Source organism: Neltuma alba, unplaced genomic scaffold, assembly GCF_004799145.2.
Source record: "Neltuma alba isolate B1F8T4 unplaced genomic scaffold, ASM479914v2 tig00010407_pilon, whole genome shotgun sequence".
In the NCBI taxonomy this organism is placed as follows: Eukaryota; Viridiplantae; Streptophyta; class Magnoliopsida; order Fabales; family Fabaceae; genus Neltuma; species Neltuma alba.
In genome coordinates, this window is record NW_021635309.1 from 232,052 (window position 1) to 255,709 (window position 23,658).

At 36.6% G+C, this 23,658-nt stretch overlaps 1 protein-coding gene across 2 annotated transcripts; it reads right to left on the bottom strand.

The window, feature by feature from the left end:
* Positions 1-352: 352 nt before the first annotated feature.
* Positions 353-23,375, bottom strand: LOC114756427 (kinesin-like protein KIN-UB). Of its 2 annotated transcripts, XM_028945375.1 has the most exons (19): positions 22,891-23,373; positions 18,492-18,592; positions 18,229-18,351; positions 17,794-17,979; positions 17,352-17,573; positions 17,059-17,212; positions 16,354-16,503; positions 15,440-15,528; positions 13,998-14,201; positions 13,397-13,513; positions 5,099-5,233; positions 4,883-5,014; positions 4,404-4,542; positions 4,237-4,329; positions 2,734-2,859; positions 2,462-2,587; positions 1,716-1,859; positions 1,137-1,265; positions 353-860 (listed from the first exon to the last, which is right to left on the bottom strand). In XM_028945375.1, the coding sequence occupies exons 1-19, from the start codon at positions 23,075-23,077 to the stop codon at positions 700-702; spliced, it is 2,718 nt and encodes a 905-aa protein (XP_028801208.1). In that variant the 5' UTR covers positions 23,078-23,373; the 3' UTR covers positions 353-699. The 2 variants fall into 2 exon arrangements, 1 of the variants encoding a protein (XP_028801208.1); XR_003741455.1 differs by lacking the exon at positions 353-860 and having other exon boundaries at positions 1,221-1,265; positions 1,716-1,830; positions 22,891-23,375.
* Positions 23,376-23,658: the final 283 nt, after the last annotated feature.

Consider the following 23,658-nt stretch of genomic DNA (forward strand, 5'->3'; position numbering starts at 1 on the left):
CTCAACCATCTTTGCTTGTGTTATATGCTACAATTGTGATGTTGAAATCCTATCCCGATATGGATGGGAAATCGCAGGACTCTGAAATAAGTGTAGCAATGATCAATGTATTAATGACAGTTTTCAGAATGTTCTTTCCAAGGAACAAATTAATAAACTTGGTGCCATTTCTTGTCTCTGACAAAAAATAAATTACTTGGACCGTTTCTTTGAGGCGGATATATTAAATAACTCAGGCAACTTCTGGCTTATAACCTAAATTATGTCAATGTATAACACTAAATTAGTCTTTAATTACTAAAAATTAAATGGAGTAACAAGAACTAAAACGCTACCCTAAAACAATCGTGGCTTCATTAACGGCCATAAAAAATATGGAAAAAATTTATATTACTTACATAAATCAACAATACAATATTGGTCAGCTCCACGTAGTTTCCACAAGGAGAAAGGAATAAATAGCAGAATTTGACTAGACCATGCTAAACTAACGAAACGTATAACCATCTCTCCTACCCAACAGCACATATACATGCATGGCATTCCGTTTTAGTTCAATGATTGCTGGAAACTGCCAAGAAGTAGCTATATCTCAATGCTACCTTAGAAGCAGAGTTAACATCAGAATTTAGTAGACCAGATCAGTCTCTCCAGCTTAAGGATCCGAATGATTGGAAATAATTGAATGAAAATTGGCTATCAATACTCAATTCGTAGCCGTCTCAGTTCTGATTTGAATGTCGGGCTATTGTTTAGAGTCCGACGGGCAAGACTCCTTATGTCCTCTCGTGAGCAGTCCCTTGAAATACGGACAAGCTCCCAAAGGGCACCTCCACTAATCATGTCTTTTGCATTCACTTCTGCAAATTATAAATCTTCAATGTGTTTGGATTTATGCCAAGACAAATTCTAAAATAGGATCAATCTATCAAAGATAAATGAAGAAACCAATTTAGGGATTAAGAATAAACAGGGTGTTGGATTAAGTTGTTCAATCACTTTTGATAGGCTCACTAATGATTATGCATTTATCGAAATCAGTCTGATATTTCATAAATTTAGAATACCTGTTTTACCTAATTGTGAGCACGAATCAACCTTGAAAGGTCTAAAGATAAGGTGAGATGCTTTATTACCATGCTGTGCCAAGTGGCAAATTGCAAGCTCAATGTGGCGCCTGATAGGTGCAGCTTCATTGTTAGCATTTTGTACTATCCACGGTAGCGCACCATCGTCTACTAAAAAGGATCTGCCACTCTTTATCCCTGTGAATCAATGGTGTAAAATATTTTGATGTTAGCTGCCTCATGATTTGACGCCTCTCCATCCTTCAATAGAAAATAAATTGCCTCAATATTTTGAGGGCATGAATACAATTTTATCACATAAATTTAGAGGAAAAGAAATGCCTCAAAGATGGAGTATTTCTCTCCCCATAAGTCACGCATTGCCAGTTCCTTTTCCATTGCTTTAAATGAGTTTGGAGCAATTGATCCAAACTCCAAAGAATAAAACGCACGCGCACACGCAGAGCTAAGAATTGTCCTTCAAAGGAGACTTGATGCAAAATGAATGTTGGGAGAACGAGATGAGATTATCAATCCCTTGATCTTAGGGTCAGCTATCACAACAGATATCTCCTAATGAATTAGAATAATCAGTGTATTTTAACAATACCCCGCTGTCAATCTATGCCAATAGGAAGAAAAACAAACCTTGACTAGAAGCTCGGGACTCGCATTTTGCAAAGTTCGCAATTCCTCGAGCAACTTGGGAAAGAACATCAGGATGTCCACACCTTACGATTCCTAGTAAAGCCTTTATACCACCCTGAGATCTCAGCTTCATTAATAACTTCTCTGGATGGATAACATTAAAATGATATGGTAAATATTCTCAACATCGAACTCTCAATTGAACTCCTGAATAGAAGTAATAATGTAAAGTATACACATGGCTTCCAATGTAACTTAGATCTAAAGACATTATCTGTGAAGTTTAAAGGGAAATTTGTCCAAACTACTATAAGGCTAGCAATTTTATATAACAATGAATGTTGGCTACTACAGGCACTAGATAGTAGTGTTGAGAAAATAGTCTTCAGCCCAATGGAAACATGTAGAAGAACAAAAAGAACACTCAAAAAACTATCGAATGGGATCTCAGTATATTCCATTAGTTAGTTGTTAGGAGGCTAATGGTGAGGCTTCTCGTTGTAGTTCATGATGACGTATTTTAATAATTAGTATCTTATTGTACATGTATTCTTTCTAATCTCATTCTATAGGTATTTATACGTTTCAGGGATTTGGCAACTCACATGACACAAAAACAAGTAAATAAACTAGTAAGCTGAAAGCTCATCTAAGAGTCAGGTAAGGCCTCGACCAATCTCAGCTCCTCACTCTCCAGGACACAGACCTTCTGTGTAACCAAGAGAAGAGAAAACATGTAAACATACCATTTCCACATAGATTAGCAATAGCCCCAGCTACCATTCGGAGAGTTTGTGGATCTTCAGCATCAGATGCAGTCATTGATAAGAGAGTAATTCCACCTTCAGCCATAATGAGTTCTTGATTGGCTTCTGCATCACCGCAAAAGAAGCAAGATAACATACCAACATTAGTCAAAAGCAGACAACCACAAAAAGTAGTAAAATTACCGATCAAAGGAGCAAGATCTTGTAATCTCAATATTTGGAAATTTAAAGAACCAGTAATCGACAATCACCATTCATCGCAAGATTGGCTATTGCGCCTGCTGCTACCCTGCGAACAGTTTCATCCTCATATCTCCTAAGAAGCATAAGTAAGGATGTAAGACCCCCTGCATCTACAATTCTTTTCTGATTTGCCTCTGCATATCACATTGGGTGATTTCACCAGATAAAGTGACATGAGAAATCAATAACTACTGCGAAAGTTGATAATTTTAACTGTTTAAAAGGCCAAGTACGATGGGCTTAAAACTTGGGGAAGCAAATAGGTGGAATGTCTAGAACCATACCTCATCATAGATACAGTACGCTTGAGCCCAGCCCAATTATAAAAAAGAATACACTGGTATGTTACATAAAGTGATATTTAATCCTTAAAACTCTAACATCCATTTTTAAGCCAAAACAAAACCAAATAATGCAGTCGAAATTTATGATCAGTTTTGGTTGGAATTCAGTAAAAGAAATCACAACTACAAAAATTTCTTATATGACTACTCACTTTCAAAATGCTAATTAAAGCAGCCGCATAGGCTAAATTTCAAGAGCTCAGGTTTTCAGGGCATGGGAATGACAAAATGCACATCTTACATTCACTGACATGCTCAAAATCATTACGTGTTATTTCCCTTTTATTTCCTTATATTTGTAATAGACTGTTGCCACTTTATGGGTTTCAACTGGCAGAAATGTTGCCACCAAAACCAAATATAAAGTTATGTTTCTTATCTGTAGAATAATAAGGAGTATGCATCATTCAGAACCTCCTCCTATTTTTCCATAGATAACCTGAAGATACGCTAACATTCCAGAGTTTTTAATTGAACTTGGCTCTGAGACACAAATGTTTAAAGGATTACTTAATAATAGACATTTCTGTAAAGATATTGAAATTAATGTAAATATTATGTCATTCGTATAGGATTGGATATTATTCCGTTAGGAGATTATTCTATCATTACGAGCCATTAATACCAAGGCTCCTCACTCCTGTGTATATATAAATATATATGTATGCTCCTCACTCCTGTGTATATATAAATATATATGTATATGCCCCTCACCTATTCATAGAAAATAAAAGTAATTCATTTCATATTTCCTGTGAAGTAATATGCTATCAAAGCACATAAATATGGCATCAGATAATAAATATGTCAACAACATCTTGAGTATTTAGCTATCGAACAGAGAAAATTGTAAATAAGAGGATAGAACATAAGCAAAACATTGGTCAGATATCTTTAAATAGTTGTTTTGACTGAAAAGTTACCAAAACAAACCAGATCAATATCCGTGACTATGTCACCCGTTGCAGGTGTTAGCATGACATGAACCCAAAAAAAAAAAAAAAAAAGAGTTTTATAAATCAGTTAACTACTGTCTGAAATCCACCAGTGAAAGAACATACCAGTATCCTTAAACAGGAAAGATGTTACATAAAGTTTTGCCAATCAAGTATCACTAAACAGGAAAGCAGATGTTAAACAAAGCTTCACGAATAGGGTAGCAATTACCTTCTGCTGCCAGGTTGGCAACCACTTTCACTGCATGAACCCGTACATTGGCATCATCTGACTCCAGTAATGTCAATATCTTTTGCAATCCAACTGTCAAATTGTTTTGAGTCATATACACATGAATAGTGAAGAGTTTCAATTATTACTCAAATTATTACTTATACCTTGTTCAAAAAGAGTAGCAACAGATGTCTTCTGACCATTCCCATTGTCTCTGAGTTGAGAATTCCTAGCTTGAGACATGGCAGAATCCATGGCAGAAAATGCATTTCCAGAACCACCACTTTCCAAACATCTTCTCATCTACAAACAAAACATTGAATCAGATTTTAACAAAGGTGTACTAAAAAAAAGTAGCGTAGCAATAGGGCATGGAAAGAGGATAGTTCTGTTTCCCCCTTTAAACAAACAATTTTGCCAGAAAGAGGAGGAATGTCTTATCGGAGGACAAGGCACCTAAAACCGAAAACTGCTAGGAGCACAAAAACATTAGGTGGAATAGTGAAGAAGACAACGTTGTTTTTCATTCATTCCAATTGGGATATATATACACAACAGTGTACAGCCTGGACAATTTAATGGGGCCAATAAATCAGGGCTATACAAGCAAATGCTACAATTTGATTTAAAGAGAAAGGAAAACCTGATCAGCTTCATAGTTCAACTGTAATAACTGACTTCGTAGTATTATTATCTCTTCTTCAAGTTTCTTTTTCTGATGATCCTCCTCTTCCAGCATTCTGCGAAGATTTAGAATCTCCACATTGCCTCCAACCTACCGCATACAAGATGTTCCCACTATACCATAAATTCAAGGTTGGAAATACAGCAGCCAGAGATGTTTGTCATTCAAATTTACCTCCGTCTGTGAATGTTTCCCCAGCTGACTTTTTAGAATATCTGCCTCTTCTTCAGCTGCCTTTCTACGATTAGTTTCATTTTCAAGCATCCTTTTGACCTCAGCAACTTCATCTACAGAAGATGGCCCAGGCCCCTATTCCATAGAAACTAATTAAAGATAAAAAGAATAAAAACTAGGAAACAGACAAGTTAAAACTAATCTTAGTTCAACAAGACAATAAGCAGAAGTTGGGGGAGAAAAGAAAATAAGCAAAACAAGTACTTGAACACCTCCACTAGAGAAGATTTAATTGCTATCCATGCGATGGTTAGTCAAAGTGAGATGGAAAATTGTGGGAACATTTGATTGTTGTGCTAAATATTTAGCATTCATTAGGCTGCTTTGGTAACACTCTTTAATTTCCAATTAGTCTTTATTAGGTTACATTAGTTTTTGTTTTTGTTGTTTTCCTACTTCTACGAGCATGTATGACTCTTTCAAGTATATTATGAAAATGTAGTCTTCCCTTAAAATACCACATGGTATTACAGCAAATTCAAGGAAAAAAAGGTGGGTTTTTTTTTTTTTTTTGGGGGGGGGGGGGTGTGAATTTGATTACGGCAAAGTCAGTTGTACCAATGACATCGTTAGATCTCACCAACACCAAGAAAGGAAGAGCACGCTTCAATCAGCACAACCCAGGGAGGCAATGGTGAATGGCGACGCATATAAGCCCCACATGCCACAAGTGATGTTCTATCAAAACACGAGGCACATTCCCAATGGCAATCAACTCTTTCAATAATGAATCCATTGTTCTGGCCTAATCCCTCAAGTCTCTAGGCATAGGTACCTCAGTCTTTTTGATGGGAATAGATAATTCTTAGCTATTACTAAGTCTGAAGTTGTAGTAATTATAGGTAAGCTCTCAAACTTGGTCGCTACATTATTGGCAAAGAAAGTGAACTTTCTTCAAGCCTTGACAACCTTGAAGTACAGAACAGTACAAATTGTTGACTTTGGGGCATTAATCATATGATCAATTGCCATCAATTATTTTTAACATACTCCATGCGCTAGGAACTTCAAAGTTAAAATTGCAGAGTCCGATTGCTAGAAAGTTAAGTATTTAGATTTTAGAGTCTACCACTAGAGAAAAAGTTAAAGTGAGGAATTGTATGTTTAACCTATTTACCTACCAATATTCAAGCTGCAAATTTATTGACAAAAGGATTGCTCAGACTCGCCATTGAGAGCTGCATAACTTGGACATGATTAGCATTTATGATCTGACTTGACGGGAAGCATGGGAATATTTGGTTTTTATTGTAAATAACCAAATCAACCAGTTCAACTGGAAAACCAGTAAAATGGTTTTGATTCGAGTGCCGACCTAGCTAGAAATTAAACCAGTATCAACCCGGCCAAACCGGGGGGGAAGCGATGTGAACCGGTGATAAACCAGTTTGGATGATTATGTTGCTATTAGTCCTATTTTTCCAAATTTAACTCCTAATATCTCAATTACTATAGATTTGAATGAATTTTAGTGATAATTTTAGTATCAATAATGTTGGAGGAAGTTTAGGCTTGCTATCAATTTCATGGGCCTATTGTCTTGTGACCCAGTTTTCCTCTTGTGTGTGAGATTGGGATCCCTAAAATCATGAGATTTATTTTCTCTTGTAATCTACCTTTATTATTTCCAAGATTCTAGGAACTACCTAAGGGATAGAATCAAATCTGATTTTATCCTCTCTTCTCCCTGTATATGTAACACTCTATTCTCCATAATAATATATGAGCCGTTACCACAAAAAATTACATGGTATTAGAGCCCAGGTCATCCGATCAATGACGTTTAAGTTAGCTCTAATGAATCAGCCGTGAGCCTTCCATACTGAGGATGAAGGCGCACGCTCATCTTCAAGCAAGGAGGGCTCAAACAAGACTAGTTCACGGTCACACAGAGGAGACGACTGTGTACACAACTCGTTGCACCTTGGGATGTCTAATGCGACATCTGATTCTCTTCCCCCAGTGTTGATCACACATTGACTCAACAGGAATAGCTACCTCCAAGGTCTAGAAGTGTTCTGATGTTCATCTGAGGGAAAAACAAAGAAAGGTACGTGACCGAAGATCCACCTTCCCATGCTGATCAGGCTCATTTTGCAACTTGGAGTGCCGAAAACAACATGGTAATGACATGGTTGGTGAATTTGATGACGGCCAAAATCAGTGAAAGCTATCTGCTTGCACTTATAGCGAAGGAAATTAGGGATTCAGCAAAGATGACCTGTGCTGTTAAAGAGAATACAGTTGCTACCATCCAAGTAAAACATACCCTACATCGATTAGTTCAAGATGACAAGACTGTCACTCAATATTTCACTGTACTAATCAAGCTTTGGCAGCAAATTGACCTTTATGAGGTCCATGAGCAGTCCTGTAACAAAGACAATATATTATAAGCAACTCATTGATGAAGAAAGGTGCTATGATTTTTTGCTTGGTTTGAATAATGGATTTGAGGAGTTACGAGGAAGAATCATGAGCATGAAGCCCTTCCCATCTTTGGAAGAGGCATTCAACTTGATCCGTTGTGAAGAAAGTCGAAAGATGCTGACTCAAACAGGTTCACAGCCTCTTAATGAGATGTCTGTCAAAGGGAATCAGGGAGATGCAAAGGGAAAAAAAACGGAAAGATGGTGGGACTATTGCAACAAAGGTGGTCACACTAAGGAGGTCTGTTGGAAGCTCCATGGCAAGCCCACAACCATAAGCAGAAAAAGAAAGGGTTGTTAGCTAGCGCAGGAAAATCCAAGGGGGGATCATTAAGCACTTAAGAGCTTCAATTTTTGAGAAAAATCTTAGAAAAGCATGCAACTGCCTTGGCTAAATTGAGTGAGAAAACTACCCCTTCAGTCACTCTAGCACAAGCAGGTATAGCTTTACTAAAGCTCTCAGTGGTATGGTGAAAACCAAAAACATTGGGTCGTTGATTCTAGAGCAACAGACCATATCTTAGGTTTTAAAGAACTATTTTCTGAATTTTCTGAATTTTTTGAGCACGATACTGTTGAAGTTGCCAATTGATAGTATGCTACAGTAATGGGATCTAGAACTATTATTATATCTGATGAGATTGTCTTAAGAGATGTTTTATATGTCCCTGAAATTAAGTGCAATCTGCTGCCTATAAGAAAAGTTGCTTTTCAGATCAACTGCCTAGTTATCTTTGACAGACATTACTGTCATTTTCAAGACTTAACCTTGAGGAAGATGATTGGTAACACAAAAGTGTGGAATAGGCTCTACTACCTTTGTGGATCACCAACAAATAAGGCCCAAGTTCAAGCTGCTCTTCCTACTTTCAGGAATAAAGATATTATATTATAGCACTCTAGGTTAGGCCACCCTAATCTTCGCTATATGCAATTTTTGTTTCCAAGCATTGATAATAAAACAATCTCTAATTTTCATTGTGAAACTTGTCAATTTGCATCAATTTGCAAAACAAGTTTAGAATACCCATTCTTCTGATCCTTATAAACCCACTCAACCGTTTACCCTCATACATAGTGATGTTTAGGGTCCATCAAAGTTTTAAAAAAATTTCTAAAGCCAAATGGTTTGTAACATTTATTGATGATCATGGTTAACATGGGTTTATCTCATGAGGCAAAAATCTAGGTTTTTTGGGATTTTTCAAAAATTTCATAAACTGATACAAAATCAATTTCAAAGTTCAATAAAGATTCTTCAATGTGACAATGGAAAGGAATATTTAAATACATCATTCCAAACATACTTGGAAAACAATGGCATTCATCACTAAACTTCTTGTGTTCAAACACCACAGCAAAATGGTGTATCCGAAAGAAAAAATAGGTACCTCCTTGAGGCAACAAGAGCAATTACGTTTCCAAATAATGTGTCAAATAGATTTTGGGGGGACGCTGTTTTAACTTCTGCATATCTCATAAACTGAATGCCATCAGAAGTTTTAAAATTCCTTACTCCTCTTCAGAAACTGCATATCTCATAAACTGAATGTCATCAAAAGTTTTAAAACTCCTTACTCCTCTCCAGAAACTCCAGGAAACTCATCCAGATTCACCTCTCATTACTACAATTCTCAAAAAATCTTTGGGTTCACAGCTTAGGTTTTAAATGATAGCGGTGGAAAATTGGAACAAAAGGCTATTAAAATCATTTTTCTAGGATATCCCGCACATCAGAAAGGATATAAGTGTTTTTGCCTTGACAATAACAAAGTATATGTCACTATGAATGTGAAACTTATTGAACAACAACCTTTTTTTAACAAATCAACCATTCAGGGGGAGAGAGGTGCGAGTGAATAGCTTATTTGTGACACCAAGAATGATCATCAAAATAACTTTTCTTGACAACAAGCTTATGAACCCCTCACATCACCCAATTATTCACCCAATTCCGCTGCTATTCCACCCTTGCCCTCTGTTCCTCACACATCAAATGTCCCTCCTCAAGATCCCACAGAAAGCACTATATAAAATAGACCTAGAAACTCACCAAATTCCCTGTCCAGCCCCTCCTTCAAATCTGACTTTCAGGATACCAATCCCTTTCCACACCTGACCCATCCAAGACTAGGGAGGAAGAGTCTAGGGTGTCATCTAAACAACAGCATAATGGTGAAAAGCCTACTCAAACACCAATGCAAAGCCATGAATCTGCACCTGAGGCAAGTCTTGAAGACCTACATTGGCCTATTTGCTTGAGGCACGGAAAGAGGAGTTGCACTCAGCACCCAGTTGCTAGGTATGTCTCCTATCAAAAACTATCTTCCAATATGGAAAAAGAATCTCTTCCGAAGAATTTGAAAGACGCTATTTCACATCCTAAATGGAAAAAAACCATAGAAGAAGAACTACGAGCCCTACACAAAAATAAAACCTGGAAAATTGTTGATTTACCTAAAGGCAATTCACTCAAACCTATGGTGTTGATTACCAAGAGACATTTGCCCCAATAGCAGAGCTCAACACTATAAAGGTCCTACTTTCTCTTGCTACAAATTTAGATTGGCCTCTGCACCAGTTAGATGTCAAAAATGCTTTTTTAAATGGTGACCTTGAAGAGGAAGTGTACGTGGAAATTCCTTTGGGACTGAGAACATTAGAAAACTCTCACAAAGAATGTAGGCTCTACAAATCCTTATATGGTGTAAAGCAATCTCCTAGCGCTTTGTTTGAGCGTTTCACTAGAGCTATTAAGAAATGGGGTTATAGAAAATGCCAAGCTAACCATACTCTATTTGTTAAGAGCTATGGTGATAAGATAACTAGTCTCATTGTACATGTTGATGATATAGTACTAACAAGAAATGATTCAGATAAGATTGCTCGGCTGAAAAGGAGGTTGGCTGCTAAATTTGAGATCAAGGATCTCAGACCTCTAAGGTAAATCCTAAGGATGGAAGTAGCTTGCACACACCAAGGTATCAGTGTGTCACAAAGAAAGTACACCATAGACCTTCTAAAAGAGACAAGAATGTCGGGGGGCCAAACCAACAAACACTCCAATGGAGCTTAATCAGAAACTGACCATAAGACTTGATGGTATAGCAGTAAACAGAGAAAGGTATCAAAAACTAGAAGGGAAATTGAGTTACTTGTCTCATACTAGACTAGACTTGATATATGCTATCCAATCAGTGTGGTTAGCCAATTTTTGAGCAATCCTCAAAAGGAACACATGACTGCTGTTTTTAGAATTCTCAAATATTTAAAAAGGACACCAGGACAAGGGTTGTACTTTGCAAAGAAAAGTACTAGAGGTATTGAGATGTTTAATGATGCTGACTTGGGAGGATCTAAGACAGACCAAAGATCTACCACAGGGTATTGCTCTTATTTATGGGCAATCTAGTGACTTGGAGAAGCAAAAAACAACCAATGGTGCCCCGAAGTTCAGCTGAATCTGAATATAGGGCATTGGCAATTGGAATCTGTGAAGGAATGTGGCTAGTTAGGTTGTTAAAGGAGCTCAGAATCTATGATAATGAACCAATTAAAGTATGGTGTGACAACATGTCAGCCATTAAGATAGCAAATAATCCTATCCATCATGACCACACAAAACATGTGGAGATTGATCGCCACTTTATCAAAGAGAAACTAGAATCAAAGGTGATTGATTTATCCTCTATTCCTTCAGGAAATATAGACAGCTGACATGATGACTAAATCCCTCTCTCAAGAGAAATTTGAAGGCATTGTAGACAAGCTAGGAATGATCTTGAGGGGGAGTGTTAGAGGAAGTGTGGGCTTGCCATCAATTTCATGGGCCTATTGTCTTGTGACCTAGTTTTCCTCGTGTGTGAGATTAGGATCCCTAAGATCATGGGATGTATTTTCTCTTGTAATTTGCCCTTATTATTTCCAAGATTCTAGGAACTACCTAAGTGATAGAATCATATCTGATTTTATCAATAATAATATATGAGCTGTTACCTCATAAAAGTTACAAATGATTATTTAGTTAGAGGAATCATAAAAATCAAAGTTCTCAATATTGTTGTAACTCGTCATTGTTACAATCAATCTATTATTGTATTTCCTTGTATTTGGTTATTAGTAATTATTAATGTTGTTATATTTTGTTATTTTCAATTCAATTATACTATTTTAATATGACCAGTTTGATCCCGAGTTGACCCTAGTATGACCTATTGACCCTTGAACCACTACCTCAACTGGTTTAGTGTCCAATCCGGTTTTTTGTTCCCCGATAAATATTTAGCATTCATTAAGTTGGCTTTATTGGCATTCATTAATTTTCAATTAGTCTTTATTAGCCTTTATTATTCTTAATATGCTTTTTTTCCTTTCTGTATGCATAAGCATGTATCATTCTCCTAAAGATGACAAGAAAGGGAAATTAGTTATTTGATCCTTCAACATCCAACTCAATTGTGACTCAGTCCCTTAAATTTAACTCATCACGACTTAGTCCCTGAAATTTGGTCCCTTTAACAATTTAGTCCCTACAATTAGTTAATTAAATTGTAGGTCACAAACAGTGTTAAGCTTGAAAATTACATCTTTTACCGTTACACCCCATGTCTTTCTCTTCCTCCCTTTCACGTAGACTCCCTTTATCTCCGACAACAAGAACCACACTCTAGTTTCCTAGATTCTTCATTACCATTTTGTTCCTTCTCCTTCTACTATATCTTCTATTTATTCTCTTCATAGCCCCATGCTTCCAAATATGACATTACTCTACATTTTCTTTTCTAAAACTGTATCAGCATTAATTAATTATTGAATGTGTTTTGGAGTGTGGAGATGCATTGTGGATTCTTGAGCAGCACGTGGAACTCTCCTTTGTGATTTCATGTGTACATCTTGCAACCTCTCCTAATGATGCCGTTCTTGCATACAGAAATAAAGCAAGGTGATAGCGTTGCATGTACAGGGAAAAGTCCTGACAGTAGGTAGGTTAGTAGCTAATGCCTAGTGGTTAAGAATGGGAAAGGGAGGTCCTATATAAGTAGAAGTAGACTCCCTTTATATTGGTGATGATTGATGAATACAATTGTTTTTCAAGTCTTCCGTCCATCAAAGTGGTGTTAGAGCTTATCTCTGGCTTGATGGTGCCAGATACTTGATTACACAAATGAAACAGCAGCCTTGATATTACTACAGCTGCCACATTGGGGTGATCATATTAGAAATGTAAAATTTCTTTTTATTTTCAAATCAAAGCCTCAAATAAAAGGGCTTCGTGAATTGCCAAGACAACTTTTTCAGAGAATGATTATTCCGTTTAGTAATTATGTTGCCTTGCGTGTTATGTAAATACCTTAAATCTATAACTATTGTATATGCTCTATTTCTTTTTTGAAATCCATATATGATAATTATAACTGTAAATACAAACATGAAACAGGCGATATTTTACCAGGTGCAATAAATCCACTCAAAACAAGAGCAAAAACCAAATATCAGATCAAAGGCACAAAACCAAGTTTTTTTAAATCAAAAGGGGGAAAAAAAATACTGATGGGCAGAACATAAATGGTAAAAATAAAAAATAAAATGCATCACGGAACGCAAGCAGTAAAATAGCAATCACAAAAGAAATCCAAACTCGTGCAGTAAATAAGAATTTTGGAAGACTAAACTGTTCATGGAAACAGCAAAAGTTAATAATCTGAAATAATCAATACTTATTTTTTACAAGAAAAATAACAACCAAAATTTATGAAAAGAATTCACTTCAAATACTCCAAAATAAACAATAAAATCTCAAATAAGATACCTGGCCGTGTCCATCCACAAAACCATTGCAGTCAGGTCTTTCTTGACTCAATACCAACTTATGCTCCAACTGCTTGACTGAATCCATGTACTCCAACTGGCATTTCAACCTCTCTTTCTACAATGCGTGATACAACTTACAATGAACGCATAAAGAGAGAAGAGGGTTAAAAGAACTCAAGAACCATCAAGTTCAAAGTCTAAGCTGCCGTAGGTTATCAAAAAATATGCAGCAAAGGGCAGCATATGTCAGCTTCAAAATTACAATGTAGAATTAGCTCATATTGCTAAATTATCAATTATCCAAGGATAATTTTTTACAGTTTATTGGGTTAAGAGATATTAAAAGTAGGAAAGTCTTGGAGCTAAAGGCATTATTACCCTACTAAGTATTAAGATTTTATATTAAGTATTGTAGGTTTTGCATAATATATATATGTATATGTGTCTATATCTGAGAACTTATAGTATTAGTAAAATAAGAGATACAGCAATGGTCAAGCATCACCTACGATGGAAACTCACATCTATAGAACATGATTAATAAATTTAATACGGTAGTGCGCTCAAGATATAGACTATGATCACTTATAGATACAAACCTCCAATGCATCTGTGAAATTCCTCTCAACTTCAGCTATACGACTTTGAGCCTCCAAAGTTATTTTTTCAACTTCAGCCTCAAAAGCTTTCTGCTGCCTTTCATTTTCTGCAATCAACTTATCTACTTGTACCTCAAACCTCCGGGCCAAGCTTTTATAATCAAATTCCTCCTTTATTTTCAACATATTCTCAACTTTCATTGCCTACGTGACACAAATGACACTTAACCAATCAATCATGCAGCCATGTAAATCATCAATAACATCTTATGTTTGATATTACAAGAGATGTGTAATCGAGAAAAGGACAGTAAGTCTATAAAATACAGATCATCTGTTAACCATAAAATTTTACTGATCCATGGTCAAAAATACTGGCAACTAGCACAACTCATTTAACAGCCATTTTAAGGTTGACAAACGGCACGAGGAGGAAAACCATACATCTTCCAGATTTCTTAGGCAATGAGACTCTTTATCCAACAATAAGATCACCAAATATTTTAGATATAGTTCAAATATAGAAAAATTAATATTAACAATTAAATAGTTCATAAAACTGGGGGAAAATATATACAACAGGTAATGTAGGACACGAGAGGGGAAGGGGGAGGAAGAAGAAGAAAGGGAGAGAGTAGAGATAGGAGGAAAGAAGTGAGAACTAGAGAGTAAAGGGGGAGAGTGATTGCAAAATAATGAACATTACTCCAATGGCAAAAAGTCTACCAATCTAAGGCTATTTGTAGAGCTCTATTCCTAGTTAATCTAGGCTACTGTAATCCTAAAAGACATGATAAACTTTATTTAGATTTAAAAGATACTAAATCTTTGATCAGATAATCCCAAATAAAATAAGATAGGATAACAGGATAAATCATATAAACCTAAATATACGAAATTTATAAGATAGGGAAAATTAATCTTTTGGTCCCTGTATTTTGACTTTGTTATAACTGAGTCCCTAAATTTTGACTCGATGCAACTTAGTCCCTATAGTTTTGACTTGGTTCTTGGACTTTAACCTACAGCACCCCAGTCCCTACAGTATTAAATACTTAAAACCTTAGTCCCTAGGCTTCAAAAAATCTAAAATTTGGGGACCAATACTTTAAATAATTAAAGCTATAGGAACTGAGCTGCACCAAGTCAAAATTCAAGCCTAAGTTTCAACGGGGTCAAAGCTACACAGACTGACTTGCATCTAAATAAAATTTGAAAACCCAAAAATTACTTTTCCCAAAAAAGACAAGTTAAATCCTGATTTAAATAAAAATGACCTACATCAGATAAAGTCAACGAATCCTAATAGAATTTAAAATATCCTCAAGTATACTCCCCCTGATTATATTCGCAAATTTCACATTACTATTTAGTGCATATTGTATTTTATATGCTAAAATATACACATATAAGTCTAGTTATCCATGAATATGAAAACTGACCCTTTGGCCAAACAGTATAGTACTTGCAGTCTCTCCACGATGACGTGGAGACGGTCCAATAGTTACAATCAAAGAAGTCCTAGCAGTACCTGCAAATTGTTTAAGAACTCATTAGGATAACATGACACGGCTAAAATCACAATGGGTATCAACAGCTAGGAAAAATGTATAAGAAGTTCCCCATCTGTATGTCAGACAGACAAGTCCTCACTAAAAGACAAAATGGGTATATAGGTCATTTCCTCAAATCATGCACCTAATGCCAAAAGATGATCTAAAGACCATTTCATCAATTCCATTTTTAGCAATGAAATGACTGGAATATCCCACCATGTTTTTGTCCTTTAGGAACAACTAAGGGCCTTTTACTTCAAAAACATGAAGACTGAGGCTGCCAATAGACACATGACGTGTACAAATTTAGTTATACATTGAAAAATAGATGTGTATGCACGCGAGATGAAAGAAGACACTGTATTAAGTATTCAAAAGATCTAATAAGCACTAAGCAAGCAGTCTATAGAGGTGGGTTGTAAACCAAGACTTTTACGACACAATGAGGGGAGGAAAACTTTCAGATGCATATCATGTTAATTTTTCAAACTTGTATCCCCCTCCTGCAACAACTGAAAACCTTAGACAAAGAGAAAGCACTTCAGGACAGAACAAAATAACAACAGCATTTAAGAAGCAGTGAATAAAAGCTGCCCATTCTCTTTACATGTTAAAATAGCAACAGCTAACAATAAAGAAATGTAAAACACATATTCTACAGCAAGCCAAACAGGGGCTTGAGAAACCAAAACTGGTGTCTTAAACCATAAATCAAATTTAATAGCAAATATATTTTTATTTAGGTTAAGTTCGAATGTTCAATAGCATGAGATCGGACACAACATATTATGGCATCTTACCACCAAAAGAATCTCTAAGCAATCTGGTGAGTTTGGAATCACGAATTGGAACATGAGCACTGTTCTCTGCCAGAGCATTAATGCATTTTCCCAATGCGCTAAGTGAGAGATTTATAGATTTAGCTTCCTCTAGCATTTGTCCTTCACTCCCTGGTCAGGAGAAAAGAGATGGAAAATTTTAGCACATATTGACATACAAATACAAGCTATTAGACCATCAACATATCAATACGAAATATAAAACCTCCAGCAAGATGCACTTTTCACACATGAATAGCTTTGACTCATTTTTAGGACTCCATATAATGTACAAAGAAATGAGTTTTGTTGCAGTTAAGGCAATGACCAACACCAAGTAGATGCATGAAAGTCAAAATCCCAGTGGGAATGATGCTAGGCCATGTTATAGGGGTAAAAATGTAATATTTCAAGATATTTATCATCCAACAAATAAATAAGGGCATCTTTATTGATGAAACATCAAGTAATCTTTATTGCATCTCTTCTCTAGAAAATGAACGTGTGAAAAACAACAAAGCAGATCTATTGACGAAACCAAAACTTGTTCACACAGATGTCAGCATGCCTCATGCATGCAAAAGATACATAAGAAATGCATCTAGAGATGTCCCTAAGATGAAATTCATCATTTCATATCATATAGAAAATTTTTAGATAGAACAATATCTCAAGTTAAGCATATACCTGACTTGTGGATACGCTCTGAACCTGCTAAATCTACCACAACCAGCTTGCTCTTTCGAACAAGTGGTTTAGGAGGTTTGGTCAAATGAGAAGAGTCATTATTTTCATTAGAAGAAATATCTCCACCTTCTAAGACAGACCTCTTAACATGTACCTGTAAGAGAAAGGGTTACTTCATTATTGCATACTGTTTAATAAAAGTTACAAAATCGGTAGATTTCCAAATTTGGTTTATTGATTCAAGGCATATATAAAAATAAATTAACTCATTAGAAATAAGCTTCTTTATTCACCATCAGAATAGCATGGCTACGAGAAGATTCAGTATTCAACTTTGTGTTAGCAGCAAAACGGTGAGCTTCCCCCACTCTTAGCAACTCCAAAAAACTCTGCTGGTCTCTGATTTCTACAAGTGTAGCCCCAGGCAAAGATACATCACCAGTTCTTGGATCTTCCACAATGGGAATGTTATCATTCGCAGGATTAAGCAAGTCCTGGAGAGACTCCATGTAAAGCTACACATTTTTCAAGGATCAAAAACGGATTAAACATTTTTAATAAATTTAAAATAGCTTATGAATACAATATAATAAAAGAACAGCATGAAAAAGCCAAATAGACATCCAATTTTCCAATTATTAAAATGGAATCACTGAGTTTACAACTTGAAAACAAGAGATCTAAAAGTTGATGCACGTGAAGCAAAATCCAGTAATGTACTTAAAAGTATAGAACCTGCAAGTATGAGACGGTGACTGAATCAGTTTCTGGAGATAGATCTGCTAAAATATCCTCCATGGAACGAACCATGATGCCACGACTGGAAGCATCGTCTTCCCCCAATTGTCCAACAGTAAAAGTTTTCCCAGTGCCTGTTTGGCCATAAGCCATTACCGTCCCATTATATCCATCAAGAACACTCTAAACACCAGATTGCCAAAACAAGTCAAGTCAATAATACAACAGAAAAAACATGGAAGCCCATATATTGAAACATTGTGCTAAAATTAAACATGATTGAAACATTAAGCCAACATTCAAGATTATTGAAACATATTAAGATGATGCTCAACCAATCATAAAAGGCATCAAGTACAACAAAACTAGATAGCTCACCAAAACAAACAAACAAACAAAAACTCGATTAAAAAAAATTGCAACTTAACAAACCTCCACCACTGGCTTAGCAACAACTTCATAGACACGCTTCTGTGATGCAAATTCAGTAAATACTTCATCAAATTCATATGTGTCTGAATCCCAATTGTTTTTCCGAAGTTTCAGCCTTTTAAACTGAAAGTAAATTAAAAAAACAAAAAAAAAAAAAAAAGGTTTAATCTGAAGGAAGGCTAAAGAATTTAACAAACCAAGATGTGTAATTATAAGTAAAAATACACTGCCGCGTCTACAGAAAGGTAATCAAACGGACTCACCTCAGGTTGCAATTCAACACAGTCAGCAAAATCAGCATCCGCCACCATTTCTTCAGCATTTCGAGGTCTCAATCTTACAGCCACTCGAACTCTCCCAGGTACTATCAAACCATGATGAGGAAAATAGCACAACAACAAAGTCATACCAAGACCCAATTATAAGCAAAGGAATGACAAGAGCAATTTAAATAGCTATTTTCATCTTAAGCATCAATTTTCAAATTCCATGGCCAAGTATAGATCATTCTGGGTTCTAAATACATAACAAGGATATTGCAAAACAAACCCTGAAACATCTTCAGCTTCTAGACATATTGGCCATTAAATGCCTTTATTTACTCATAACAAACTGCTCTATAGCCCTTTATCATCACCAGTAACAAAAATTCATATGCCAGAAATTCACCAGACAAACTTGTGCTAGAAGGCAATTTACCTGCCAAACCCACATCATCCATTTCACAGCAAGTTTAAAATTTAAATAATGCCAAACTCATCATACACTAAATCAGCATCTAATGAAGAAATTTCAATTTTAATAGCATATGCTGATAACATTGTTGTCACTGGAAACTGTCTTGATGGGATTACTAAATTGAAGAAGTCAGCTACCACTAGGTTAGAAGTGAAGGACCTAGGATAGTTATGCTACCTCTTAGAAATGGAGGTGGCAAGGACATATTAGAGTATTGTCTCACAAAGAATGTATACCTTAGACCCTCTCCACGAACGAAATGAAAAAATAAGGATATAAACTATTGAAGCCAAAAAACTAAGAAGGCCCACATAGTTCATGATTGCTAGTATTCTAGATCTCTCATTTCCATTGATACGTGTCACTATGTAATGGTCACTAATCCCTATAGATAGAATCAATACTGTAACCTCTTAATATGAAGAAATGATTCATGTGCACTGTGATTCTGTCTTTTAGCTTTATCAATTCTGCCTCAATATAAACCAACTAAAACTCACATGGCCTCCACCTACAAGTCATAAGTACGGACTTAAGCAGGAGAATGCCCTATTAGATATTGGACAAATCAGAGATTGGGAGCCAAGCTAACTTATCTTTCTCATACACATCATGAAGTCAGCTTTATGTAAGTGTGGCTAGTCAGTTAGTGAACAAGCCAACTGGAGAGAATTTAAAAATAATCTATAGGGTCCTAAAGTATCTAAATCTTACAGCCAGTACCAAGTTCTTTGAAAAAGAAGGAAGATGTAGGTGCTAGAGTTTATCAGACGCATAAAATAATCTTGGTCCACATAAAAGATAAAATTAAAAGCAAGTAGCGGTGGCAAAAAGTAGTGCAAAAGCATAGTCTTCTGCATTTGCCTTTGACATTTGTAAAGGGGTTTTGGACACCAAGAAAAGTCCCAAAAGAATTAGATATTCCTTTTTTATAATAGAATTAGATATTCCTTTTGAAATGAATAAAAAATGTGATGTGTAAAAACATGGCCGCAATAATTATTATTCATTCCTAGAGATAATTGCTACACAAGATCACAAGTATTTAGGAGGATTTAACACCATCAATGAAGATTGCCCAGATCTAAAATCACATCAAATCTCCTTTATATTCAGATTTTGTGTAACAATCCAATCCTTATTTGTCAACATCATTTTCTTTCCCTTTTCTTCTCTTATGGAGATTATTGCTTTATGGCTGTAACAATATTTTCCCATTCTACCTTTTAGACAGGATCTGAAGTGTAACCTGCAAGTCCCTCCTTCCTCTATTTATTATCAGCCAGAACCCCTGTTCATGTATGAAGAATTTGCCCGAATAAATAAGAATTATACATGAAATTTTTCATGATTACAGAGCTAGGCTTTCAAAACCTACTTCATGCCCAAATACAACTTTCAGACTACCAACAACCTTAACCCCACTGAAACCATGGCCGAACCCACTACCAAAATGAATCCTGCAGAAAATCAAGGGGCTAATGATGGTGCTTCAATTTACATTGCAGGCCATAAACTCAACAGCTACTGAGGTATAACTATCCACTTTGAAGTAGGTCTGTAACTGTTCATTTGTGGCAAAGGGAAGGAAGGGTACCTCACTGGTGAAACTAAATTGCTGGTAGCAACAATTCTTAAGTACAGAAATTAGAAAGCTAAGAACAATCAAGCAGTGGTGCGATCACAAATTCTATAGAGCTGACTATCAGTGGAACTTCCATGTATTATAGACTGCTTCAGAAATTTGGGAGGCAGCTCAAGAAGCATATGAAAGTGTGACAGATATTTGAAATTGATTGTACCCACTACCAAGTAAAGCAAGGTAAAAGACATGCAAACCAATATTTTAATGAACCCTCTCAATGTTGACAGTAGCCAGATCAATTGAAGACATACACATGGATCTTCCCGGAAGATGCAGAAAACTACTGGAAGATTGATGAAAAGAGACACCTAAAAATTTCTGAGGGACCTTCATATCAATTAGATGATATCTAGGTACTAAGTGTCGTCCCACACTAAAAGCTGTTTTTTTTCTCAATTTAGGAGATTACAAAGCAGGAAGAAAACTCTACAAAGGAATATTAACAACGATGGACAGACCTCTCATGGTGCTGATTTAGTATTCCATAGGCAACCTAGCAATGCAAATAATAAATTTAAGCCCACAGCTAATAATGATAGCAAGAAAAATGGAAAGGGCTGGTTTGATCACTGTTAAAAAGGTGGGCACACCAAGGACAACAGCAAGAAGGTTGTTAAAATACATGTGTGTTTTTCCATGTCATTTACAGCTTTGCATTGTATTTGCTTTGTTTCTTCATTTTTGGTTAGAATTAGTAAGGCCAAGAATGACAGGTTAAATAAGGCAAGCCTGTTGCCTCTCTCCTATATAATTTTTCAAGGAGGAATGAATACTCTATCAACCAGCATACAGAAAATCTCCTCTTGGCCACATACACAATATGAAGGCCATGCTAAGATTTGGTCAGTTCCAAGCCCTGAACACCAAAGCCCTAGGAACTGTATCACAGGATTCAGGTGCAGGTGCTTGGTGGAGAAAAATATCTCCAACGGTCTCAAAGTATCCTCCTCATATTCAATCGAAGACAGAGGCAAGGAAGAATAAATTGATAGCAAAGCAACGCCCCATTGGGTCAATAATGAATGATCCAAAGCATGCCCTTGGAGGGCAACCACGATATATCCTGGTTGGTGAATTTGATGACCCTCGAATTTGGACACACATTCATAGATTACGACACGAGAGACTTCCAGGAGGCTGCTAAGATTCGTACTCCTTTGATTCCAATTCAAGTGTTATTCAAAGTCAAAGGGCAACTCCACAAGCTCGTATAGGGTAACATGTTTGTTATGGTTTATTATAACTCACTTATCAAGCTGTGGCAGCAAGTCAACATGTATGAAGTGCACCCCTAGGCACATACGAAAGACAAAAAATGTTTTCAAAATTTTGTAGAATGCAAAAGACTAAAACGCCCCATAAACAATTCATTTTATACTTTCTTCTTCCTCCTCCTTCCTACCACCACCTCACCCCTAAGACGCTCGATTGTGGTTTCTTCTTGAACATTGATCACTCCTCAAGCTAATTGACCTTCTTCTGTGCAAGATAAGAGCAAGGCTTTGGGTTTTTGATATGGTTTTGGGAGGTGTTCAAATATGGAGTTCACTGAAAAGGAATTAGAAATGAAAAACTAGGCTGGAGAAGCCATGGTAGCACAATGTAGTGAAATACTCAATACGTCATGCATAAAACCTTCCAAGTAAATTAATTGTGATCAAACGAAATCAGGCACCAGGGAGACTGACAATGACAAACAGTGGAGCTCAACAGATGGTGAGGATCAATGGAGCTCAGTGGTAACAGATGGTAATGGCAAGTGAACTCGAACCTGACGACATGAGTACATCTCATCACTCTTCCTCCAATCTATATCTGCATTTTGCTTTCCCACCATGTTTGTAACTACAACCTCATCACTTCAAAGCAAGCCAAACGTAGTCTCCCATTTAATTCCACCAATACTTCCCCTCTCTCCTTACTAAAAATCTATAACTTTCTCGCGCATCTTCAACCTACCTCATTGCCAGAGATAAAGAGGGAGAAGGAGAGGACGAACAAAATTCCACTCCTACTCTGAACTAATTAAAAGGTTAAATAAGGGAATTTCCTCCCGACACTCTTGATCAATCTATTAGATAGAATATGATGGGTAAAAGTAAAGGAGCACGCAGATTCTATATTGAAAGAACCAAACAAAGCCAAAATGAAGTTGCATTTCTGTAGTACATAAAACAAAATGATATGCCACATATCGCCATTTTTACAAGCTGATACTCGTTCTTTCAGGAGCACCAACCAGCATTAGGATTTACAAAAGGTTAAAAAAAGGCACTAACCTCCGTCTCCGTTTCTAGCTGCCAAAGACGCCGGGCTACTCCGGCGAAGAGCGGATCCCGAAGACTGCGATGAAGGAGGAACCCTTGGTTTAAACGACGTCGCTTTAAGATTGGCACCCGCCGAAACAAGCCGATCGAGCTTAGCAGTCCCCCTTTGGGCGCCATGTCTGTGAACGTTGGAGGCCATTGGCAAAGAAAATCAGTACGAGTTTCCGAAACTCACAGGATTTCAGCCATCTCAATGGATGATAAGGCTCTCGTCGTCGTTGTTCAAATTCAAAGGCATGGCTGCCAGTAAGCCGCCCCCGGGGGGGCTGTTGTTCCGTTGGTGCAGGTGAGAAGGAGCCAGAAACCGTCGAAGATTGGTGGTAGAACCTGCTACACTGCAGCAAGAATAAAGAATCTGTTTTCCTTGCTAACTGTGAAACTGTACTGTGAATGTAGCAATGGCATTGACTGAAGTAGCCAGCAAGTCCTGCGGAGAACTGAAGTGAAATGTTCCGTTCCAAACTTTCAATTCAGATGGGAGAGAATAAGTTTTATTTTGGAAAAATTGGACTTGTTAAAAATTTAATTAGAAAATAGTACCTAAAAACTTGGGAAAATGACAGATAAAGCCACTCCAATATATACAATTCCAGTTTGGGTCCTGGAATTGTAGAAATGACAGATTGGGTCATTGACCCAATCTGTCATTTGTATAATGAGGGCAAATGGACAAATTCGCCCTTCTGATGTAAAAGCAAAAAGAATTATACTGAAGCAAGG

Coding starts and splice junctions, on each gene's coding strand:
- LOC114756427 (XM_028945375.1), bottom strand. CDS start 23,077: ATGGCCTCCAACGTTCACAGACATGGCGCCCAAAGGGGGACTGCTAAG. Junction 17,574..17,793: donor TCACCGTCTCATACTTGCAG/GTTCTATACTTT, acceptor AAAAATGTGTAG/CTTTACATGGAGTCTCTCCA. Junction 1,266..1,715: donor GTCCCGAGCTTCTAGTCAAG/GTTTGTTTTTCT, acceptor ATTGATTCACAG/GGATAAAGAGTGGCAGATCC.